The sequence below is a fragment of the Lutra lutra genome, chromosome 17 (assembly GCF_902655055.1).
Source record: "Lutra lutra chromosome 17, mLutLut1.2, whole genome shotgun sequence".
Lineage (NCBI taxonomy): Eukaryota > Metazoa > Chordata > Mammalia > Carnivora > Mustelidae > Lutra > Lutra lutra.
This window is the reverse complement of record NC_062294.1, coordinates 4,525,582-4,546,019: the sequence shown is the minus strand read 5'-3', so window position 1 is coordinate 4,546,019 and position 20,438 is coordinate 4,525,582. Positions and strand designations below refer to the sequence as shown.

Genomic DNA, 20,438 nt, shown 5'->3' with positions numbered 1-20,438 from the left:
CCAGCCAACCACTTGCCGACTCTGTTGGCTCGGGAACTCTCTGGAAGTGGGCGCTGATGTGCTCGTTTGGGAATTAGTCAGACGAGGCAGTGATTTTTCTGCGACCTGGAGTTTACTAGTTCATCTGGCCGTTCGCTGGGCGGCGGAGGTCCGGCTGGAGCTGATCTGCAGATTGGGGTATTGTCCGGCCTCCGGGCTGTCTTACCTCTCAGACGCCAGCTGCCCTCCCTCCCTCCTCCCTCCCCTGCAGACGACGGGAAGCTGTCGCTGGAGGAGTTCCAGCTCTTCTTTGCAGATGGCGTCCTCGACGAGAAGGAGCTGGAGGGCCTCTTCCACACGATCGACTCCGACAACACCAAGTGAGCCAGGCCCCCCCGCTGCTGGGCTGGGGCGGCCTCCTGTGGGTCTGGGGGGACCCGTCTTCCTTCCTGACGAGGCGATCAGTCTCTGTGTCCCACTCCCCTGGAGGGGCAGGAGACCCAAAACATCCCTGCACCTGCCGACCCACAGGTCAGGTCTGGTGGCCCCCGCTGGCCGGGGTGACCGGGGTGTGGCACAGGGACATCGTATTGGCCGGTTTGTCTGTCCTGGGCACATGTGGCTAAGAAGGAACAGACCCTCGACACTACAGTATGCCCACACGGTAACAAAAAGGGGGACGTTGGCAGTGACCTCCACCTCCTGCTAACTCAGCCCCGTTCTGACCTCGTCCCCGGTCCCAAGGGGACCTCCATGACCTTGATCTTCACTGGTCCTGTCTTAAACCAAACTGACCAGGTACCAGTTGTAGCTCTGACTTGAGCCCCGCTCCTCTCCACCTCATAAACCCCGTCATAACCCCCCGAACTTGCATCTCAGAACCAGCCAAAACCTCTGGCCTGACCCATCCCTAAGTCAAGTGCAAAGTGTACGTTCTGCTCATACACACCCGACCCCACCAACTCACTCTTTCCATGGGACCCCAGGCAAGATGAGGCCTGGCCCCTTTCTTGGGCCCCGCGGCCCATCCCCCTCCTCGGGCCCACCCAGGTCATGGGACCAGAGTTCTGGGGGTGCTGCTTGGAGCAGGTTTGCTGAGCCGGGGTCCCCTGGGACAGGCTGGAGGTATCCCACACAAGGAGCAGCCACCAGGCGTGCCTGCAGGGGACCCAGCACCGTGCTGACCTGGACCAGAGGTTGGGGCTGCGAGTGCCCTGGGAGGCACAGGCTGGGGACCGGGGTGGGCAGGTGTCCTTATCTGGGAAAGGCCACAGGAAACAGCTTCCTGCTGCAGCCCCCGCGAAGGGTTTGGTTTCTGCAAACAGATGGCGGTTTCCTGCAGTCCCCCAGGGAGCTTTGAAGGGGTCTGTAGGTGGCTTCTGGTTTACTCATTGTCATGGGGCCTTTTGTGTTGGGCCAGCTGGGTAGGGGGAAGGAGGCTTTGGCTGAAATCCTCATTTGAGTACAGTTAAACAGGCTTCCTCTCTGCAGGACTTGTCAGAACATTTAATATGGGATGTGAATTGGAGAAATCTCCAAGACAGGGCTTCGAGAGCCTTGAACCTAGATTTCTTTGGCCATAGGAGCCTTCTCCCAGATGCATCTTACGGAACTGGGATTCCAGGAGCTCTCCAGCCCAGGGCAGTCCCTCCTCTCTCAGTGAGGGAACCAGGGCCCGGAAAGGGTCCCTTGGCATGTGCCCCCAGCACGGCCCACCACCTCGTCTCCGTTTGGAGGCTGCTGCCTGCACCTTCCCCAGCGTGGGTGGCATTCTGGGGCTTAGTCTTCTCTGAGGAAGGACATAGTCCTCTCCACGTTGTAGGCATCGGGATGCGGGACCCCAGGGCGAGGGTGGGGACACGGAGGGCTGTCCCAGGACTCCTGAGAGCTCCAGGACCCGGCAGGCAGGCATGCCCTGGGGGAAGCCCATACTAGTTATGGGCCCCCTCTCTTCTGTCCCATTCCCTCCCTTCTCCCAGCCCTGGCCTAGGCCCAGTCTGTGTCCCGTATGCTCATGACATGGGCAGCAGAGTAGGGGAGAGGGAGTGAGCGGTGGTGAGGTCAGAAGAGTTGCCGGTGGGGTTCCCTGCTCCATCCTTGGGAGGGAAGCGTCCTTGACCTCATGCGTGAAGCAGGGCTGGCAGGGCCTGTGTGGATGATGACGGACGAGGCATAGCGGGCAGCCACAGCGGGCAGCCCGGGGCCATGCACGCTGCGGAGGGGGAGGACGGATGGGACAGGGACAGGCCTAACCTAAGTCTCCCTCCTTCTCTCTGCAGCCACGTGGACACCAAGGAGCTATGTGGTAGGTGCCCAGCTCTGCAGAGACCAGGACTGGGGTGGTGGGATGGGACTCTGGGGAGCACTGAGGGCACAGGTGGGATGCATGGGAGGCCCCGCGAGGGTAGGGTTCTCCTCCTTTGCCCCTGACCTTTGCTTTGCCTTCCTTCAGATTACTTTGTGGACCACATGGGCGATTATGAGGACGTCTTGGCCTCCTTGGAGACCTTGAACCACTCTGTCCTGAAGGCGATGGGCTACACCAAGAAGGTCATGGGGTGTGGGTGGCTCCTGGGGCTCCGGGGTCTGGGATTTCCTGCAGAGCATCCTCAGCCAAGGGGCCTGGACTTGGGATGCTGAGCGCTGGGTGGGTCTGGCTCTGGGGTGGGCTTTCCTGGGGGCTCCCAGAGGAAGCTGGTGGAGGTGGGTGGAGCGGTGTGGTGAACGGCCTGGTCCTGCGGTGTCTGGAGTGGAGCAGGAGGCCGTTTCCTGGAGTTGCGCCGTGGTCTGGGCACGCGGCGCTAGAAAGGGAGCAGCGGCCTCCCCGAGCCCTTCAGTGCCCTCGGACAGGAGAGGGACCTGAAAGTCTCCCGCCCTCCTGCAGCAGGGTTATGGGATGGCGGGGGAGGGGAAGGCACAGGTTCCTGCATCTGCGCTTGGCTGAGGGCTTGCGCAGTGTCCGGTGTGAGCACCCTGTCCGGGCGGCAGGATCGCTTGGAGTGTTGGGAGCAAGCCCAGTGCAGGGACCCCTGCATGTCCCAGAGAGTGGTCTCTCCAGCAGCTCTGCCCACAGTGCGGTCACCTCCTCGCGTGCCCTGGAGGAGGACAGGAGGCAGGGAGCAGGGGCCGGGTTGGGGGCTGGGCGTCGTGCTGTTGAAGCTCAGGGGCAGAAGCAGCCCGTCCCCCAGCCTCGGGGTCTGCACCCCACTGGGCCGGGGGCTGCTGGAAGGGCAGGCATCAGAGAGGGGGTGCCCTGGGCTTGTCGAGGACCTGCAATGGCCAGCCCTGGGGTGGCCACTGTCACACGGTCACCAGTCCCATCTCGTAGCTCTGCAAATGGGCTCTGAAGAGGGAACCCTGCAGAGTCCGCCAGATGGCCGTAGCTGCGGGCTCAGCAAGGGGGGTGCTGAGGCAGGGACCTGGTGGGAGGTACGGAGCACGGCCCTGGACTCCGGGCCCACCTAGGGGGTGACAGGAGGGCCAGTTGGTCCCGAGGGGGTGCAGCCCACTGAGCGAGGTGTGCAGGGAGGGAGTGGGGAGTGGGATGTGGTAAGGGACACGTAGACCAGACTGAAGGATGCCCAGGCCAGTCCCTTCCCCCCGCGAGCCTCAGTTTCTCCATCTGTGGAATGCAGTGTTCCCCTTCCAGTCTTCAGGGGGTTGAATGAAGTAAGGTCTCCCAGCCGCTTAGCATGGGGCCTGGCACAGAGCAGAGGTGACTGTCCTAGCATTAAGGCTCCTGTCATCTGCCCGGACAGAAGCAAGACGAATTCTGTACGTTTTTTCCCAGTGGTTCTCGGTTACTGCCCTGTGTATCGGAGAATCCCTTTCTTCCTCTCCGTCTCAGAAAAGCTGGGCCTGGTCCTGAGCCTCCATGTACCCACGTCGCTCACCTCTCCTCCCGCGCTGCTGTCTGAGTCTGGTCTTAGAGCCTGTCGTCGCCTGGATTTGCGGTGGACATTCTGAATGTAGTGGGTGGGCAGTGGGTTTGCAGGGGAGCGTGGAAAGAGCCCAGACCCTGGGATCCCTGTCCAGACCGGGGTAGCTGCCCAGCTCCGCGCCTGATGGGCCGGGAGACGCGCCCCACGTGCCCCCACGGGACCCCTCGGGGATGGAGCCGCCTCCCGGCGAGGCCGCCTCAGGTGTCACCCACGTGCTCGCTTCCTTCTGGGTCTGCCCATAACTCTGCCACGGGGACCTCAGTCTCCGTCAAGGAGAGGACTTGAGCATCTACCAGTAGGACTTGGACCGGTTCTCGAGAGTCTGGTCTGGGAAGCCAGGCACACGGGATGCTCGGGGCGGCCTTCTGGGCGTTTCCAGTGGGGCCGGTGACGGCTGGTGGTGGCAGGAGCAGCGGGCATTTCTTTTTCTGGCTGGTTTTCGAACCAATTTTTGCTGATAGCTGTGCAGCTCGTGGTCCTCTGGGATGCCTCCCCTGCGTCCGTGTCGATCCGTGTGGACCTCTGGCTCCCGGGGCTGCAGGGTCCCGGCGTGAGCTGGGACCCAGTGCACTTGGCTTCTCGGTTCCTGGGGCACGCAGCCCTCTGATTTCTGGGGTGCGTAGCCCTCTGATTTCTGGGGTGCGTCCTGCTGCCTTTCCTTCCCTCCGATTCAGTGACCGCGTCAGGCTTCCTCCTGTGGCTCATGATTTTCAAGTGTGTTTCTCCAGTATTTCTCCACTAATGACAATATTAATACCAGCTCTGTTTTTAGAATCCTCTTCAGTTTGTTAAAAAATTTATATGTATTTTTGCCTTCCCTTCGTTACATTTCGTCTTAGGAGGTCGTAGTGAGTCTTTTAAATTTCCTTCGGATGGTGTGAGTCTCCTTCAGCTCTTGGCAGGGTGGATTCTATTCTTGGAGTGTCTTCTGCTGAGCATTCCTTCACTCCCTGGGAGAAACCCCAGCGGGCGCCCAGACCCTCTGTCGCAGCACTGAGCTCTCGCTTGGTCTCCCTTGGAAATTGCAGCTGGACATTGATCTGGGGATGAATTGTGGGTTTGGAAGATCTTGTGTGTGAATCGGCTTCTCCACCACGGAATCCTTTTTTTATTTTTTTTCAAAAAATTCAAAAACTAAAAACTCCGACTCGGGGGAGGGGAGGGGGGAGTATATTCATAGACCTTTGAGGTCATCCTGGTTCCAGTGAAACATTTGACTTTTTGTGTCCCTTTTAGTGCCGTTTCAAATAAAACTGTCATGGACACGTTCAGCTTCGCGATCAGTCATGCATAGTACATTGATGATTTTTTTTATTAATATACAATGTATTATTTGCTTCAGGGGTACAGGTCTGCGAATCATCAGTCTTACACAGTTCACAGCACTCACCATAGCACACGCTGCCCCCAGTGTCCACCACCCAGTCACCCCATCCCTCACCCCCAACCCCCAGCAACCCTCAGTTTGTTTTGTTTTCTTTTTTTTTTTTTTAATATTTTATTTATTTATTTGACAGACAGAGATCACAAGCAGGCAGAGAGAGAGGAGGAAGCAGGCTCCCCACAGAGCAGAGAGCCCGATGCGGGGCTCGATCCCAGGACCCTGGGATCATGACCTGAGCCGAAGGCAGAGGCTTCAACCCACTGAGCCACCCAGGTGCCCCCTCAGTTTGTTTTCTGAGATTAAGAGTCTCTTATGGTTTGTCTCCCTCCCGATCCCATTGATCCCATTTTGTTTATTTTATTCCCTCCCTATCCCCCACACCCCCAATTCTGCCTCTCAAATTCCGTATATCAGGGAGATCATATGATAATTGTCTTTCTCTGATGGACTTACTTCACTCAGCATAATATCCTCTAGTTCCATCCACGTTGTCGCAAATGGCAAGATTTCCTTTCTTTTGATGGCTGCATAGTATTCCATTGTATATATATACCACATCTTCTTTATCCATTCATCTGTTGATGGACATCTAGGTTCTCTCCATAGTTTGGCTTTTGTGGACATTGCTGCTATAAACATTCGGGAGCACGTGCCCCTTCCGATCCCTACGTTTGTATCTTTGGGTAAATACCCAAAGTGCGATTGCTGGGTCGTAGGGTAGCTCTATTGTCAACTTTTTGAGGAACCTCCATGCTGTTTTCCAGAGTGGCTGCACCAGCTTGCATTCCCACCAACAGTGTAGCATTCCCCCTTTCTCCACATCGTTGCCAACTTCTGCTATTTCCTGACTTGTTAATTTTAGCCATTCTGCCTGGTGTGAGGTGGGATCTCACTGTGGTTTTGATTTGTATTTCCCTGACGCCGAGCGACGTGGAGCACTTTTTCATGTGTCTGTGGCCATCTGATGTCTTCTTTGCAGAAATGTCTGTTCATGTCTTCTGCCCATTTCTTGATTGGATTATTTGTTCTTTGGGTGTTGAGTTTGAGAAGTTCTTTTTTTTTTTTTAACTTTTTTTTTTTAAGATTTTATTTATTTACTTGACAGGCAAAGATCACAAGTAGGCAGAGAGGCAGGCAGAGAGAGAGAGAGAGAGAGGAGGAAGCAGGCTCCCCACTGAGCAGAGAGCCCGATGCGGGGCTCGATCCCAGGACCCTGGGATCATGACCTAGGCCGAAGGCAGAGGCTTTAACCCACTGAGCCACCCAGGCACCCCAGAGTTTAAGAAGTTCTTTAGAGATTTTGGATACTAGCCCTTCATCTGATAGGTCGTTTGCAAATATCTTCTCCCATTCTGTCAGTTGTCTTTTGGTTTTGTTAACTGTTTCCTTTGCTGTGCAGAAACTTTTGATCTTGATGAAGTCCCAATGTTCATTTTGCCCTTGCTTCCCTTGCCTTTGGTGATGTTCCTAGGAAGATGTTGCTGCGGCTGAGGTCGAAGAGGTTGCTGCCTGTGTTCTCCTCAAGGATTTTGATGGATTCCTTTCTCACATTGAGGTCTTTCATCCATTTTGAGTCTATTTTTATGTGTGGTGTCAGGAAATGGTCCAGTTTCGTTCTTCTGCATGTGGCTGTCCAATTTCCCCAACACCATTTGTTGAAGAGACTTTTTTCCATTGGACATTCTTTCCTGCTTTGTCGAAGATGAGTTGACCATGGAGTTGAGGGTCTATTTCTGGACTCTCTCTTCTGTTCCATTGATCTATGTGTCTGTTTTTGTGCTGGTACCATGCTGTCTTGATGATGACAGCTTTGTAATAAAGCTTGAGGTCTGGAATTGTGATGCCACCAACATTGGTTTTCTTTTTCAACATTCCTCTGGCTATTCGGGTCTTTTCTGGTTCCATATAAATTTTAGGATTATTGGTTCCATTTCTTTGAAAAAATTGATGATATTTTGATAGGAATGGCATAAATATGTAGATTGCTCTAGGTAGCATAGACATTTTCCAAATATTTGTTCCTCCAATCCGTGATCATGGAACGTGTTTCCATTTCTTTGTGTCTTCCTCAGTTTCTTTCATGAGTACTTTATAGTTTTCTGAGTACAGGTTCTTTGCCTCTTTGATTAGGTTTATTCCTAAGTATCTTATGGTTTTGGGTGCAACTGTAAATGGGATTGACTCCTTAATTTCTCTTTCTTCTGTCTTGGTGGTGGTGTACAGAAATGCAACTGATTCTGTGTATTGATTTTATATCCTGACACTTTACTGAATTCCTATATGAGTTCTAGCAGATTTGAGGGGAGTCTTTTGGGTTTTCCACATAAAGTATCAATCATGTTGATGATTTTTTAAAAAAATCTAAAATCTTCTTTGACCCCAAACAGGAAGTTGATGGAGATTGAATTCAACAACACATATGCTTCTGTAGCTCTAGTCTTATTTTAATGTTTGTCCTGTTGGGCTACGTTTTAAAAACTTCTGTTCGCCAGATTTACCTGGGTTTTTTTTTTAAACATTTTATTAGTTATTTTAGAAAGAGAGCATGTGAGCAACCAGTTGGGGAGAGGCAGAGGGAGAAGGAAAGAGAAACTCCAGCAAACTCCCCACGGAGCACAGAGCCTGACTTGGGGCTCCTTCCCGATCCCACCACCCTGAGATCACGACCTGAGCCAAAATCAAGAGTCAGACTCTCAACCACCTGGGCCACCCCGGCACCCCCAGCTTTGCCCCAGATGCCCAGCCCCTCGACACATGTTTTTCCATTTCCCGATACGGTTCCTGCTGTAGCTATGGTTTCCAGCCTTCTCTCCTCCATCCTGTGTCCGCGGGCTGGTGGGGGAAGAGCAGGGCTTCCGTTCTTCTGACGATCCGGCTGGACGTCTTAAACCTTGACCTTGGATGTTTTCCCTGCAGCTGGGATTCTCGGGATTCGGGATTCTCTCGTGGGGAGCACCTCCTCCCTGACACTCCCCGGGCCTCTGCCGCATCCCTGCTCATCCCGGGCTCCCCCGTGCGGTCACCGTGCGGGGATGGAAGTGAGCTGCCCCAGTTTCCCCGCTGCTCTCACACCGTGTGATTTCCAAGTGATACGGTGCTTGAGCTGTTTTGATAATGACCTCGTGGGTGCTCAAGTGGAAGATGGGGATCATCCTTTCCAGAACAGGAAATCGGAAAATGGCTGTCCCTTCTGTGTTAGGACATGTGTGTTACTAAGACTCGTTGTAAAGAGGGGAAACCGTGTCTCTCATACAAATGAAAAATGCATGCAGTCCCTCATTTTGGTCAACCCCAAGATTTTTATTTATATTAGAGATGCTAATAACATCACTGCACCACTCCTTTTTTTTTTTTTTGAGATTTTATTTATTCGACACAGAGATCACAAGTAGGCAGAGAGGCAGACAGAGGGAGGAGGAAGCAGGCTCCCCATTGAGCAGAGAGCCCGATGCGGGGCTCAATCCCAGGACCCTGGGACCATGACCTGAGCTGAAGGCAGAGGCTTAACCCACTGAGCCACCCAGGCGCCCCTCCTTTTTTTTTTTTTTTTTTTAAGATATTTATTTATTTGACAGTGAGAGAGACTGAATGAGCGGGGAGAAAGGGAGAGGGAGAAGCAGGCTCTCCACTGAGCAAGGAGCCCAGCTCGGGACTCGATCCCAGGATCCGGGGCACACGACCTGAGCTAAAGGCAGATGCTTAATAGCTGAGCCACCCAGGCCTCCCCTCACCAGTCACTCCTTAAGTTTTGGTTTCAAAGTTGAGAAAATCACTTAAAGCCATAAGGCTTTTTTTTTTGGTCTCCAAATAGGAATTTTTTCAATAATTTTAATCTCAGAAATACAGAATTCACATCTCTCATTTACAATTACTTGGGTCACATATACAGTTTTTCATACCAAATTTTTATATAATTTACCGTGTTGTCTCTATTTAATTAAGAGGGTACTCATAATTTAATTTTGAGCTACCTCAAAGTAGTGACTATGAATAATCAAAATTAAGAATTATTTTTGTTACTCATCTTAGCTTCCTACTTTCTGTGTCATTAGTATGAATATTGAAAGGACTCAGGCATTAAGGTGAGAACCGGTAAGAGGTCACAGCTAGCTCAAAGGAAAATTCAGAGAGCACACACCATGTAGAGAAACGACCAGGAATTCTGGAATGACTTTGTGAATAAATGCAGAGTCCCTTGCACTCTGCCAGACAGAATTCATGTGTGCTTCTGTAGATGAGAATTCTTTGCAATATCGTCTCTATTCTACGTTCTACAGAGTTTCAAGAGTCACTCTAAAACAAAGGAAGACTTAGCACAGAGGTACTAGACAGGAGACCCAGTAAGAAGCTTTCTTGTCCAATGTGAACATTTTCACACTTTCCTAACAATGCTCTTTCCATTCCTGTTTCTTTTTCTTTTTTTTTTTAAAGATTTTATTTATTTATTTGATAGATCACAAGTAGGCAGAGAGGCAGGCAGAGAGCTCGGGGGAACCAGGCTCCCCGCTGAGCAGAGAGCCCTATGCGGGGCTCAATCCAAGGACCCTGAGATCATGACCTGAGCCAAAGGCACAGGCTTAACCCACGGACCCCCCCAGGCACCCCTCCATTCCTGGTTCTTATTGTCCAATTTATCTGTCCTCTGAGACAGTGATGAGCTAATTTGTCACGCCGAATGATTTAATCTCTGTATTTTTAATGTGTTCCCTTACTATATTTTTAGCTGTGTTGTTTGACGCATATAGATTTCTGTTATGTTTTTATTATGTAAGTGGTACAGGTTCAATGTCCAAAATTTAGGAAATACAGAAAAGTATGAAGAAGAATTTCAAATCGTTTCTGACTCACACCGTCCTCACCACTGTTAATCATGTTAGTTTATTGCCTTATTACCTCTGAGCCTTTTTTGTTCCCCTATGACTTTCTTCAATATACTTAATATCGTTCCGTGCACAAAAACTTTTTTTTTGCCTTTTTTCCATCTAATATTTTAGAAAATACTTTCCCCACGTTATTAAAACTGTCCAGGAGCATCTTTTTAAATATTCATATTTAAAGGTACTTACTGTTCTGCTCTTTGGGGCGTATTAGAGTATTACCAGGTTTTTCTATTATAAATAGTACTGTAACCTTGGGACATAAACATTTATGCACATTTTGCAGGATTTCTTAAGGATGGGTGATCAAAAGTGAAATGACTGGGTCAAAACTTATGAGCAGTCCCCGGCTTGGGTATAGAGCAGAATTGCTTTAGGAAGTGGCTGCGTCCCTCTGAGACCCCATTGCCATGTTTGTTTGTTTGTTTGTTTGTTTGTTTGTTTATTTTTGAGATTTTATTTGTGAGAGAGAGAAAGAAAGCACAAGCAGGGGGAGCAGCACGCAGAGGGAGAAGCAGGGTCCCTGCTGAGCAGGGAGCCCGATGCAGGACTCCATCCCAGGACCCTGGGATCGTGACCCTAGCAGCAGACAGATGCTCAACTGACTGAGCCCCCCAGCACCCCTCCATGGCCGTGCTAATAGCCATTTTCTCACCCATTGCATGAAGGTTCAGTAGAGCGCTGCCCTTGCTCTGCTAGATTTTGCCGTTATATCCTGACCCTTCTAACCTGTGGAATACTGTGTCTCTAAATCCCATCCTCGAGTGATACCACGACTTGTCCTGCTCATCTGACCAAATTTGGTGGCAGGATTTTTTTGCACAGGCTTGACATCGTTCATCTTCTGCTGCCGTTTTGGTTCAGAAGTGCCTCCGTGTGGCTCTCATTTCAAGTCTGGGACTGTGTGCTTACAAGAGGGAACTCAGGGTGCTTTTTTTTTTTTTTAAGATTTTATTTATTTATTTGACAGAGATCACAAGCAGGCAGAGAGGCAGGCAGAGAGAGAGAGGGAGGAAGCAGGCTCCTAGCTGAGCACAGAGCCCGACGTGGGGCTCAATCCCAGGCCCCTGGGATCATGACCTGAGCCGAAGGCAGAGGCTTTAACCCACTGAGCCACCCAGGCGCCCCACTTGTGCCCTCTTTATTGACATAATCCAGGGCGATCAAAATGAAGTGATGATGAATATTTTTATTTCCTGGCCTCTCTAACTTTAAATTTAATTGGACCATCACTGCTGCTACTTCTCACGACTTCCCCGATCACGAGTTCTTTCTCTGATTCGACCCTGGGTATTTCGAGGGGAAATTCCGAGGCGTGGCTGGCTGGCAAGGTGCTCATCTGGAAGCATTTCAGAGATATGCCGATTTCTGTGTCATGTGTCCGCCCGGTACAGAATCTTCAGATCTGATCCTTTCCTTCTGGAATCTGTGGATTTGGTGTCTTGGCTGAGGCATCGGTGGTGGGGGGGGAGAGATCTGTAAAGGCTGCATTTTCACTCCTTTGGAAGATAACTGGTCTTTCTGGAATTCAGCTAGCCACTTCCACTCCTGGATCTTTGCAACCTCAGCCACAGATCTAGGTGCTTCTAACACACTTGCTGCAGCTCATTTTTCTGCCTGCTGGTTTCTAGCGGGTTTTCTGTCTTCGCATGTAATTTCTTACCCCATTATATCTTCGTCTGGGGCCCGCTGATCGCTGGATTGAGAGCGCTTTCCGCCATTGCAGGAGAAGGTAATCAGTCACTGAAACGCTTTAGGGGACCTCTAGAGAGAGCCTTATCTACCTTCTGCCACAGAGTCATTCTCTGTCAGGGCTCGTCGCCGGTGTTGGCACAGGCCATCCCCCTCCACACACCTCCCTGCGTGTGCCTGCCCCTGCTCCCCTCACTCCCCACGCCTGCCTCTGTTTCCCTCTCTGTCTCTAGCCATGCTTCCCTTGTGCACTCATTGCTAATTGATTTGCAGTCAGAGTGACAGATGGCTTAATTTGCTGTCCTGGAGAGCCCTGTCGTCCCTCGCCTTGCAGGGACTGGGCGGAATTCCACGGTGCGGGCAGCTGCCTCCGGAGGGTGGGTCTTGGCTGAGGAGGCGGGAGAGGCGCACAGCGTTCTGGGGACCAGCGTCCCCAACCCGGTGCCCTTTGATCCCTTATCATCCTTGAGTGACCTGGCTAAGCCAGAACCTTCTCGGTTCCACCGTCAGCCCAGGAAGCCAGGGGGCTCTCCTCTGCATCCAGGAGCCTTGAGAAATGTCTTTGCGGCCGACTCTTGACAGAAGGGGCAACTGCGTCTCCCGCCACAGAGCAAAATCTGTGGAAACCCTCTTCCTCCTCCTCTCCCCACAGCGCTCTCCTCGTGGCCTCGGAGTCTCCGTCTCCCGGTTCCCCCCATACTCCGTGCTGCCCCCTCCTTCTGAGATGGAGTCTCCGGCCTTTCCCTGAGAGGGGCCTATTGAACCTCTCTGGTCTCTCTTGAGTCTTCTTCCGTTTCTCTGAGGAGCGCACGGAGGCCCGGGAGCCCAAGGAATCGTCCTCGGAGGAGGGAGGGGGATGGGTTGTGTGTTCTCCGGGCATTATTCTTCCCTCTCAGCAAGAACATCGGGAACACCACCGGCAGTGAGCACGCTCATCCCTGCTGGCCCTCACAGCGTCATCTTCACGACACTGTCCTCGTGCTCTTATCACCATCACTGCCACCACCATCACCGTCATCACTGCCACTACTGCCACCATATGGTCACTGCCATCATCTTCATCACCATCCGCACCACCACCATCACCACCATCACCATCATCACTACCATCATTACCACCGTCATCAACGTCATTGTCACTGCCATCTTCGTCACCACCACCACTGTCACCATCACCATCACGAACACCACCATCATACCACCACCACCACCAATACCATTATCATCACCACCATCAACATCATCACGACCACCACCACCACATCACCATCATCACCATCATTGTTATCACTGCCACCATCACCATCATTGTCACTGCCATCTTCGTCACCACCATCACCACCAACATCCCTGTCTTCACCGTTACCACCGTATCGCCACTACCATCATCCATGTTACCAGCGTCAGCTTCATCTTTATCACAGCAGCTGCTGGTCACTGCGCACTTGCTTTGGGACAGGCACGGCCCTGAGCGTGTTGTCCTTCAGTCCTCCAGATGACCTTGTGAGATAGATGCTAGGGTGACTCCTGTCATCGTCCCAGAGGGGAGGAGCCAGTGCATGGTGAAGCCAGGGCTCCGACCTCATCTCTAAATCCATAGCCTGTGTCCTGACGCAGGAGCTCTACTGTCCCCCAGATGCAGGTGGCCCTGGGGTCCCCATTTCCTCCTGCGAGGCAGACACCAACCCCAGGGGCCCCCCAGCTTTGTGCCAGACCCCACCCCTAAGTTCCTTCAGTAACCCCTCTCCCATCTGTGCCCCTTCCCTCCACAGGTGTACGAGGGCGGGAGCAACGTGGACCAGTTTGTGACGCGCTTCCTTCTGAAGGAGACGGCCAATCAGATCCAGTCGCTGCTGAGCTCTGTGGAGAGCGCGGTGGAGGCCATCGAGGAGCAGACCAGCCAGATCCGGTGTGTCCCGGGCCTCCCTGGGTCCCCTGGGGCTGTGTCGCTCATGCCCACAGCATCTGCTGCTTGCTGGGGCCATGTGTATGCTTGGGGGCTGGGGGGCCTTGGGCAAGGGGCTGCACCTCTCTGTGCCTCTATTTCCCCACCTGGAAAGTGGGGGCGATTCGATCCCTGCCTCTTCAGCGACATGAGCGTGGAATGAGGCGCTGTCTGCGCAGAGCACGGGGTTTGCGTGCGGGAGCCGCACGCGCTGTGTACACACGCGCGGAGTTAAGACCGTTTCCGAGAGCCTGACCGGTGTGCCACGTCCCTGGACCCCTCCCTTAGGTTGTTCCCTAGGACTGTTCTATGATTTGCCTCGTTTTTGAAACCCAGAAGTAAATTCTGGAAACTACGTGGTTGCCATCACTGGAGAAGCTTCCATGAGCCGTCGGTGACGGAGCTCGAAAACCAGGCCCCTGAGATGCGGGGAAGCCCGAGGCCTGCCCTCCCCTCTGTCTGTTAGAAGGGGAGACCAGGGTCTCAGAGGCCTCAGAGAAAGAGTAGCAGCCCCAAACCCCCCCGACTTTCTTTAAGGGAAGAGAAGTGCAGTGATTTCAGGCTGCATTTGCATGTCAAAGTCAAGGATGAGCGTCTGTGTGGGGAAGGTGGCCCAGGGTCCAGAGAGGAGTCACTCTCCTTCCCCTGGGGGCCAGGAGCCCTCACATTTGCCGTCCCAAGTTGAGACACACCCCCTTTTCCAGAACAGCCGATGCATCTGATGTGGAGGAGACATAAAGACAAACAGTGGAGAGGACCCACAGTGGCTCACCGGGGCCAGGCTGTCGGTGGCTGTCCTGTGGGGGGTTCGAGCAATGTGATGTGTGGCTGGTGAGGGCTGGTCCCAGCTAGAAAGGATTGCAAGAGCCGCTCAGGGACGCTGTTCCCCAAATGTGTGTGCTCTGGGCACCTGTGGGCACAGCACCTGGGAAATGTCAAGTGCAAGTGCCCGGCCCCCACCCGTGGCCCCTGCCCATGGCCCCTGCCCATGCCTGCTGGATTGGAGTCCGGGGTTGCTGAGCCCACCGCTCTGCCTCCGTCTGTGCTCAGCCCTGTGACTGGATGGGTCCCCAGAGCTCTGGAGGCTGACACGGAGCTTCCCTTCATTTCTGGGTCAGTGTCTGGATTCAAAGCTGCGTGTTGTCTCCCGCGGTAGGACAGGTGTTGGTGGGTGCTGTCGGGGCTGATTCCCTGCTCTGTGCATGTCCCATTTTGTGTCACCAGCCCCATGCTGGGACTTCCTTTGGGACCTTGGTGGCAGAGGGAACCGTTTGTGAGGTTCATCTCGCATCTGGGGAGGCACATCTCCACATGCACTCCCCCGCCTCGAACCATCCCGAATCTCCGCTAATTCGCCCCCGTGCGGCAGGTCCCCTTCGGCTCCCCTGTGCAGGTGCCAGCCACCGGTTCCCAGCCCAGGGCCCCTGCGGGACTCCCCTGGTGCGCATTTGTGGTGTGACAGCCACGCTGAATTTGCTGCTGGTTTGTGGAGCGTCAGGATGGACACCTCAAAGACTCCATCGGCCTTTCCCCTCCCGGAAGACTTGGGGTGACCCTGCGTTACGGGGGGCGTGGCTTGTGGAACTCTCGGGATCACAGGAGACAAAGTTTGGAATGTCCCAAGGCAGGACGAGGCCCGGGACAGGGCGTGTTGGCCGCGTGCCCGGGGGTGTGTGTGCATCTCGGTGTATTTGCGGGTGTGGGGTGAGTGTCCTGGCGTCTCTGCACGTGGGTGTTTGGTCACTCCCCGAGCATTGGTCAAGCCCCCACTCCTGGGCCAGACACTGTTGGTGATGAGCCGCGTGTGCCCATCAGGGTGTGCCAGGGCTCTGTGCCTCTGTGCCTGTGTGCATCGTTGTGCATGGGGCGGTAGACAGGGACGGGACATGGGGCCTGGCTGAGGGCAGGAGCACTGATTTTTCTGTGCTGGTCTGTGCCCTCTCCGGGCTCTGTCTTAGGGCTCCCGTTTTCAGAGAGGGGGCCTGTCGAGCTGGTACAGACCTAGGCTCCCTCCGCCCGACCCCAGTGAAGCAGGGAGAAGAAGCTGTCACTTCTGCTGTGGGGTGGGAGCCTGGCTCAGTGTCAACCCTGGAATGGACCCCGGCTCCCCTGGGCACAGACCCAGGGCTGGGTCATCCTAGAATGCCTGCCAGCGGTGTGGTCTTACAGAAGGCACCTGTCTGCGTGCCTCCTTTACTCCTCAGGAAACCAAGGCCATTATGGCAGCTTCACGGGAATGGGACCCCACCGGGTCACCTGTGCGCATTTCTGCTCACAACGGGTGCTTAGTGTTTGTCCAAGTGGCCAGGGTCCTGCAGCCTCCGTCATCAGTGTGTTTCCTCCACTCCAGCTGCAGACAGAACCACAGCAAAGCCAGCCACGGCGTGGTGGAGACCTGGTCCGGAAGCGCGGCGCCCCCCCACGCCCCCAGCGCCAAGCTGGGGGCCACAGAACAAGGGAAGAGTCTTCCATCTGGTGAGAGAGTGGCGCCCTGGGGTGGGGGACTCCAGCGGCGGCCCAGATACAGCCTGGGCCTCCAGATGGGACTGGGAGGGCTGAGAGCGCCTCACACTTCCCACAATCAGCATCTCTGTTTCTTTTCCTTAGTCTCTGCAGACCCCAAGGAGGAGGGCCTGGAAGCCCAGATTAGCCGCTTGGCAGAGCTGATAGGACGGCTGGAGAGTAAGGTAAGCCCACCCTGCCGTCACCCTCTCCCCTGCATCCAGTGAGTGTAGGGTCAGGCCTGGAGTTCAGACAGGAGCCAGGGACCTTGGGCCAAGGGGGATGGGGGAACAGAGAACAAGACTAGGGAAAAGGTGTCCCTTGTACCGGCCTGAGGAGAGGTGCTAGGGGAGAGGGGGAGCTGTCACAGGGCTGGGGGCAGCCGGGAGGGGCGTCTCAGGGAGCAGGAAGGAGTCAGCAGGGGCCCGGATGGCCAGGCAACAAGGTTTCCTGTGGCTTTGCTGGAAGGTGGGCCTGGCCTGGGCAGGTGATGGCAAAAGGCGGTAGGTGAGGGACGGCAACATCTCAGAGGCGATTAGAAACATTCCAATGACCCAAGGCATTCATGACCTCTTTCAAATATGGTTCAGTACATCCACGGGTAATAAAAAAAAAAGCGCAGTCTACAGAATCCTGTCTTCCGAGAACGTTTCACCACTCAGTAGGTCCTCACAGTACAACCCACAGGAGCCGACTCGGGTACCGCAGGCAGGGCTTTGAGCCTGCACGTCTCATGTGAGGCTGTGGGCGAGGCTGATGTCCCCTGAGGCCACTTAGCAGCTGTGTGACCCTGGGCCAGTGACGTACCCTCTCTGAGCCCCAGACTCAGAAGTATTCAGAGTAGTCCTCCCCCCAGCCTTGTTGTGAGGATGAAAGAAAATGAGGTCTTAACGCCTCCCCCCGAGCGCCTCCCCTGGAGCCTGCCGTGCGGTGAGCATCTACTCTGAGCGGTTGTTGGCCGTCGTTACTGGATGTTCTGACACCCAAACCCAGACACGTGTCTGCTTGGGGGACCCCGGGTAGCCGCTCCCCGCGAACTCCGTGGTTACAGCCGTTGTGCGTGTCTCCTAAGTCTCTGGATCTTTCACATCTTTGGCAAATGGGCAAAAAAGTACTTTGCTGTGTTTTGGGGTGAGGAGGAATCCGCGGGGGCGGAGCTCCCCGCGCGGAGGGAGGCCGAGGCCAGACCCGCCCGAGGGGAGCCTGAGGGCGGAGGCGGCGGTCCACCTGCAGGGCGGAGGCCGAGGTGGGATCCCCTCCCCGAAAGCCTGCCGAGTGGGCGCGGTGGGAACGGCTCGGCAGGACCCTGCGGCCCGGTTGCCATAACAACTCGGCGGCGCCTCCGGAGGGAGGTGGTTTGAAGCTTATTTTTAGCGCCCGGTCGCCTTAACAACCAGCTGGCTGGAGACCTCGGAGCACCTGGGTGTCCTGGAGACGGGGCGGGGCCCCTCCTGCCGGCCCCTGATTGGTCCAGGCCGCCAGCAGGAGCCAATCCGGGGTCGGCAGTGGGCCCCGCCCTCTGCGTTCCCGCCTGCGCCTGACCGCTGTGCCTGGGTGGGACTGATGGGGTGCTGGAGGGGGAGGGGCAGACGTGGTGCCCCCGCACCCCCTCCTCCAGGAGCCCGCCTCGGCGTTGTAAGGTGAGGGGCCAGGCACACCTTGGGCACCTGTAAAGCTCCTTGCAGCCCCGCGTTTCTGAGAAGTCGCACCTTCTGCAGGACTGGCTGCAGAAATGAGGCCATTTGGGGCACAGGCCTAAGGGGACATCCTGGAGAATTTCGGAGGTGGTGACCGCACGGATCACAGGCCCGACTACCACTGGCTGTTCTCCTGAGTAGCTGATATGTCTCACAGTTGTGTGTCCTCCACACGAGAGGAAGGACCCCGTGTCTGTGACACTGCGGGAGACACGGGCCGTCCCGTGGAGGATGGACGAGAGCAGGCACAGAGATGGCCTTAGTGGGGTGCGCAGGTTGGAGAGGAATCAGGAGTCTGTGGGTCGGGAGGTGAGAAACCCTGGCTTCGAACCCAGTTTCTACCAGTCACGCAGGTTTCGTGGCCTTCGGAGCCAGGGTTCTCGGCTCTGAGACAGCGGGAGCATGCTTCGGGTTCTGTGTTCTAGACCCGGGCACAGGGTCGTGAGCCATGTGCACGCAGTTCCTGCTTTCTTGGGGCTCGTGGGGGCGGGGGCGGTGTCTTCCTCAGTCTGGACGGTTCAGCAAGATGTGTTTGTAAAGCATCTAGTTCAAGGCCTGTGGGAGGCCAGGGTGATAGACCAGCCCATGGAGAGCGTTAGTTTCACGAGGCGCCGGGGGTTAGGACTCGGGGTGATTGGTATGTTGATGGGGAACCTCAGGGCTTTGCCAGCAGCTGTGGCAAAAACCCAGCATCCTGGATTGAGTTTCAAGCCCCCATGGCTGCATGTCCCCAAAGGACCCTCCCCTGCTGGCAGAACGCCCCCTGGGTAGATCTGGTTGCCCTCTGTGCCTCCTAGTGCTCACACATGCCAAGGCCAAAGAGCTCTCGGCCGCTGTGCAGCCTGTCGCCCAGCCTGGCTTCCCAGCTCCCCTCAGAGTCAGCGCTGTGTATGGACCGAGCTCCGTCTAGCCGCCTGGGGACTCCAGAGCCCCTGGAACCATGGGGTGGGGAAGCTGGAGCTCTTGGATGGCTCTCACTGTGGTAGTCCTGGAGGCCTCCTTAGGGGAGGTGCCCTTTGTCTCCAACACATCTTTGTATGTTTTGGTTTCAGACCCTTTGGTTTGATCTTCAGCAGCGCCTCTCGGATGAAGAAGGCACCAACATGGTGAGGCCTGGTCCCTTCCCGCCCCCTCCTTGCGGCCCCATCCCTGCCGGAGCCTGGCCTCGATGCTGGCGGCTCCGTGTCCTTGACACCCCTGCCCCGGCACCACCACCAGGGGAGATGCAGCCCCAGCTCCTGGTCACCCACCCTCCCAGGGGTGTTTTTCTGTTCAGAAACAGTTTGGCTCAGAGCAAAGTGACAATCACAGGCATGTGATTGAAGCAGGCATGAATTGTGCTGGGCCTGTGGATGTTGCCTCTCGGACCAGAGTGCCTTGCAGGCGGCTCCTGACGTCCCTAGAGCCTCTGTGAACACCCTTCTCAGGCATCCCACATTGGCGGGGCTGCTGTCAGCTTGGGGCTCTTCAGTCCTCGCTCCCGTTAGCCCGTTTTCCCGTGTAAGCGCGAGGGGCGCGTGTGTACCTGTGAGGTTTCTCTGGTTTTACGTTGGCCGAGTTGTCTGAGCTCTCTGCGGGAGGGTCTGGGGAGGCCAGGTCTTGGGCTGTGCCCCGGGGGCAGGAGGGGTCCCGGGAGGACAGAGGGGCCGAGGGGCGCAGCTGGCCCGCGGGCGCCCACCCTCACCCCTCTCCGTGGCCCCCAGCACCTGCAGCTGGTCCGGCAGGAGATGGCCGTGTGCCCCGAACAGCTGAGCGAGTTCGTGGACTCCCTGCGCCAGTACCTCCGAGGCACTGCTGGGGCCGGGAGCTGCTTCCAGTGAGTGGGGCTGGGGCTGGAGGGCCGGGCTCCCCCGAGGTCAGACCGTGCCCCAGGGAGGCCCCTGGGCTTCCGGCTTTGCCCCAACGCATAAAGTGGCTGGGACTCCGGCTCCTAGGCTTCCACTTCGTTGTTGTCCCTGGGGTTGCTGGAGGGGACGGTGGAGGAGGGGATGTGCGGGGCTTACTGGGCCAGTGGCCGGGGCAGCCTGTATTCCCTCCGAGCGCGTGGCCACCCCCTGGGGCCTCATCCTCTGCTCCCTGCTGCAGCCTTGGCTTTGCTGGTGGCACTGTGAGGGCTGCGGCCCGGGCCCCCGGGCTCTCACATGCCTGGTCTCGTGCCCACCGGGGAGCAGCCTCTTTCCCTGCTTCTATCCAGTGCAGTTAGGGCTGGGATTGCTGGGAACTGTACAGGGAATGCCACCCCTGGCAGAGAACTCTCCTCCTGGGGGATGCTTGGGGTTCTGTTCTGCGGAGCTGGGAGAAAGCGGCAGGCCAGAGAGCAGCTGGGAGGGGGGCCAGATCAGGATGGGGCTGGAGAGGGTGGAATCTGAGCACCTCGCCCCCTCCCCACTGGGTCAGCCACACTTGGGGAGGCAGCCCCCT

At 55.6% G+C, this 20,438-nt stretch overlaps 1 protein-coding gene across 4 annotated transcripts in view; it reads left to right on the top strand.

The window, feature by feature from the left end:
* Positions 1-20,438, top strand: part of NECAB2 (N-terminal EF-hand calcium binding protein 2) — a 29,563-nt gene that overhangs the window by 7,367 nt on the left and 1,758 nt on the right. For all 4 annotated transcript variants that reach the window (XR_007123876.1, XM_047711222.1, XM_047711221.1 and 1 more), the window contains exons 3-10: positions 251-359; positions 2,259-2,284; positions 2,432-2,529; positions 13,646-13,782; positions 16,169-16,293; positions 16,426-16,505; positions 19,070-19,123; positions 19,721-19,833. Coding sequence is in view for 3 of the 4 variants with exons in the window: in XM_047711222.1 (XP_047567178.1) it covers positions 251-359; positions 2,259-2,284; positions 2,432-2,529; positions 13,646-13,782; positions 16,169-16,293; positions 16,426-16,505; positions 19,070-19,123; positions 19,721-19,833 (742 nt within the window). In the remaining variant the exon portion in view is untranslated. The remainder of the gene's footprint in view (positions 1-250; positions 360-2,258; positions 2,285-2,431; positions 2,530-13,645; positions 13,783-16,168; positions 16,294-16,425; positions 16,506-19,069; positions 19,124-19,720; positions 19,834-20,438) is intronic.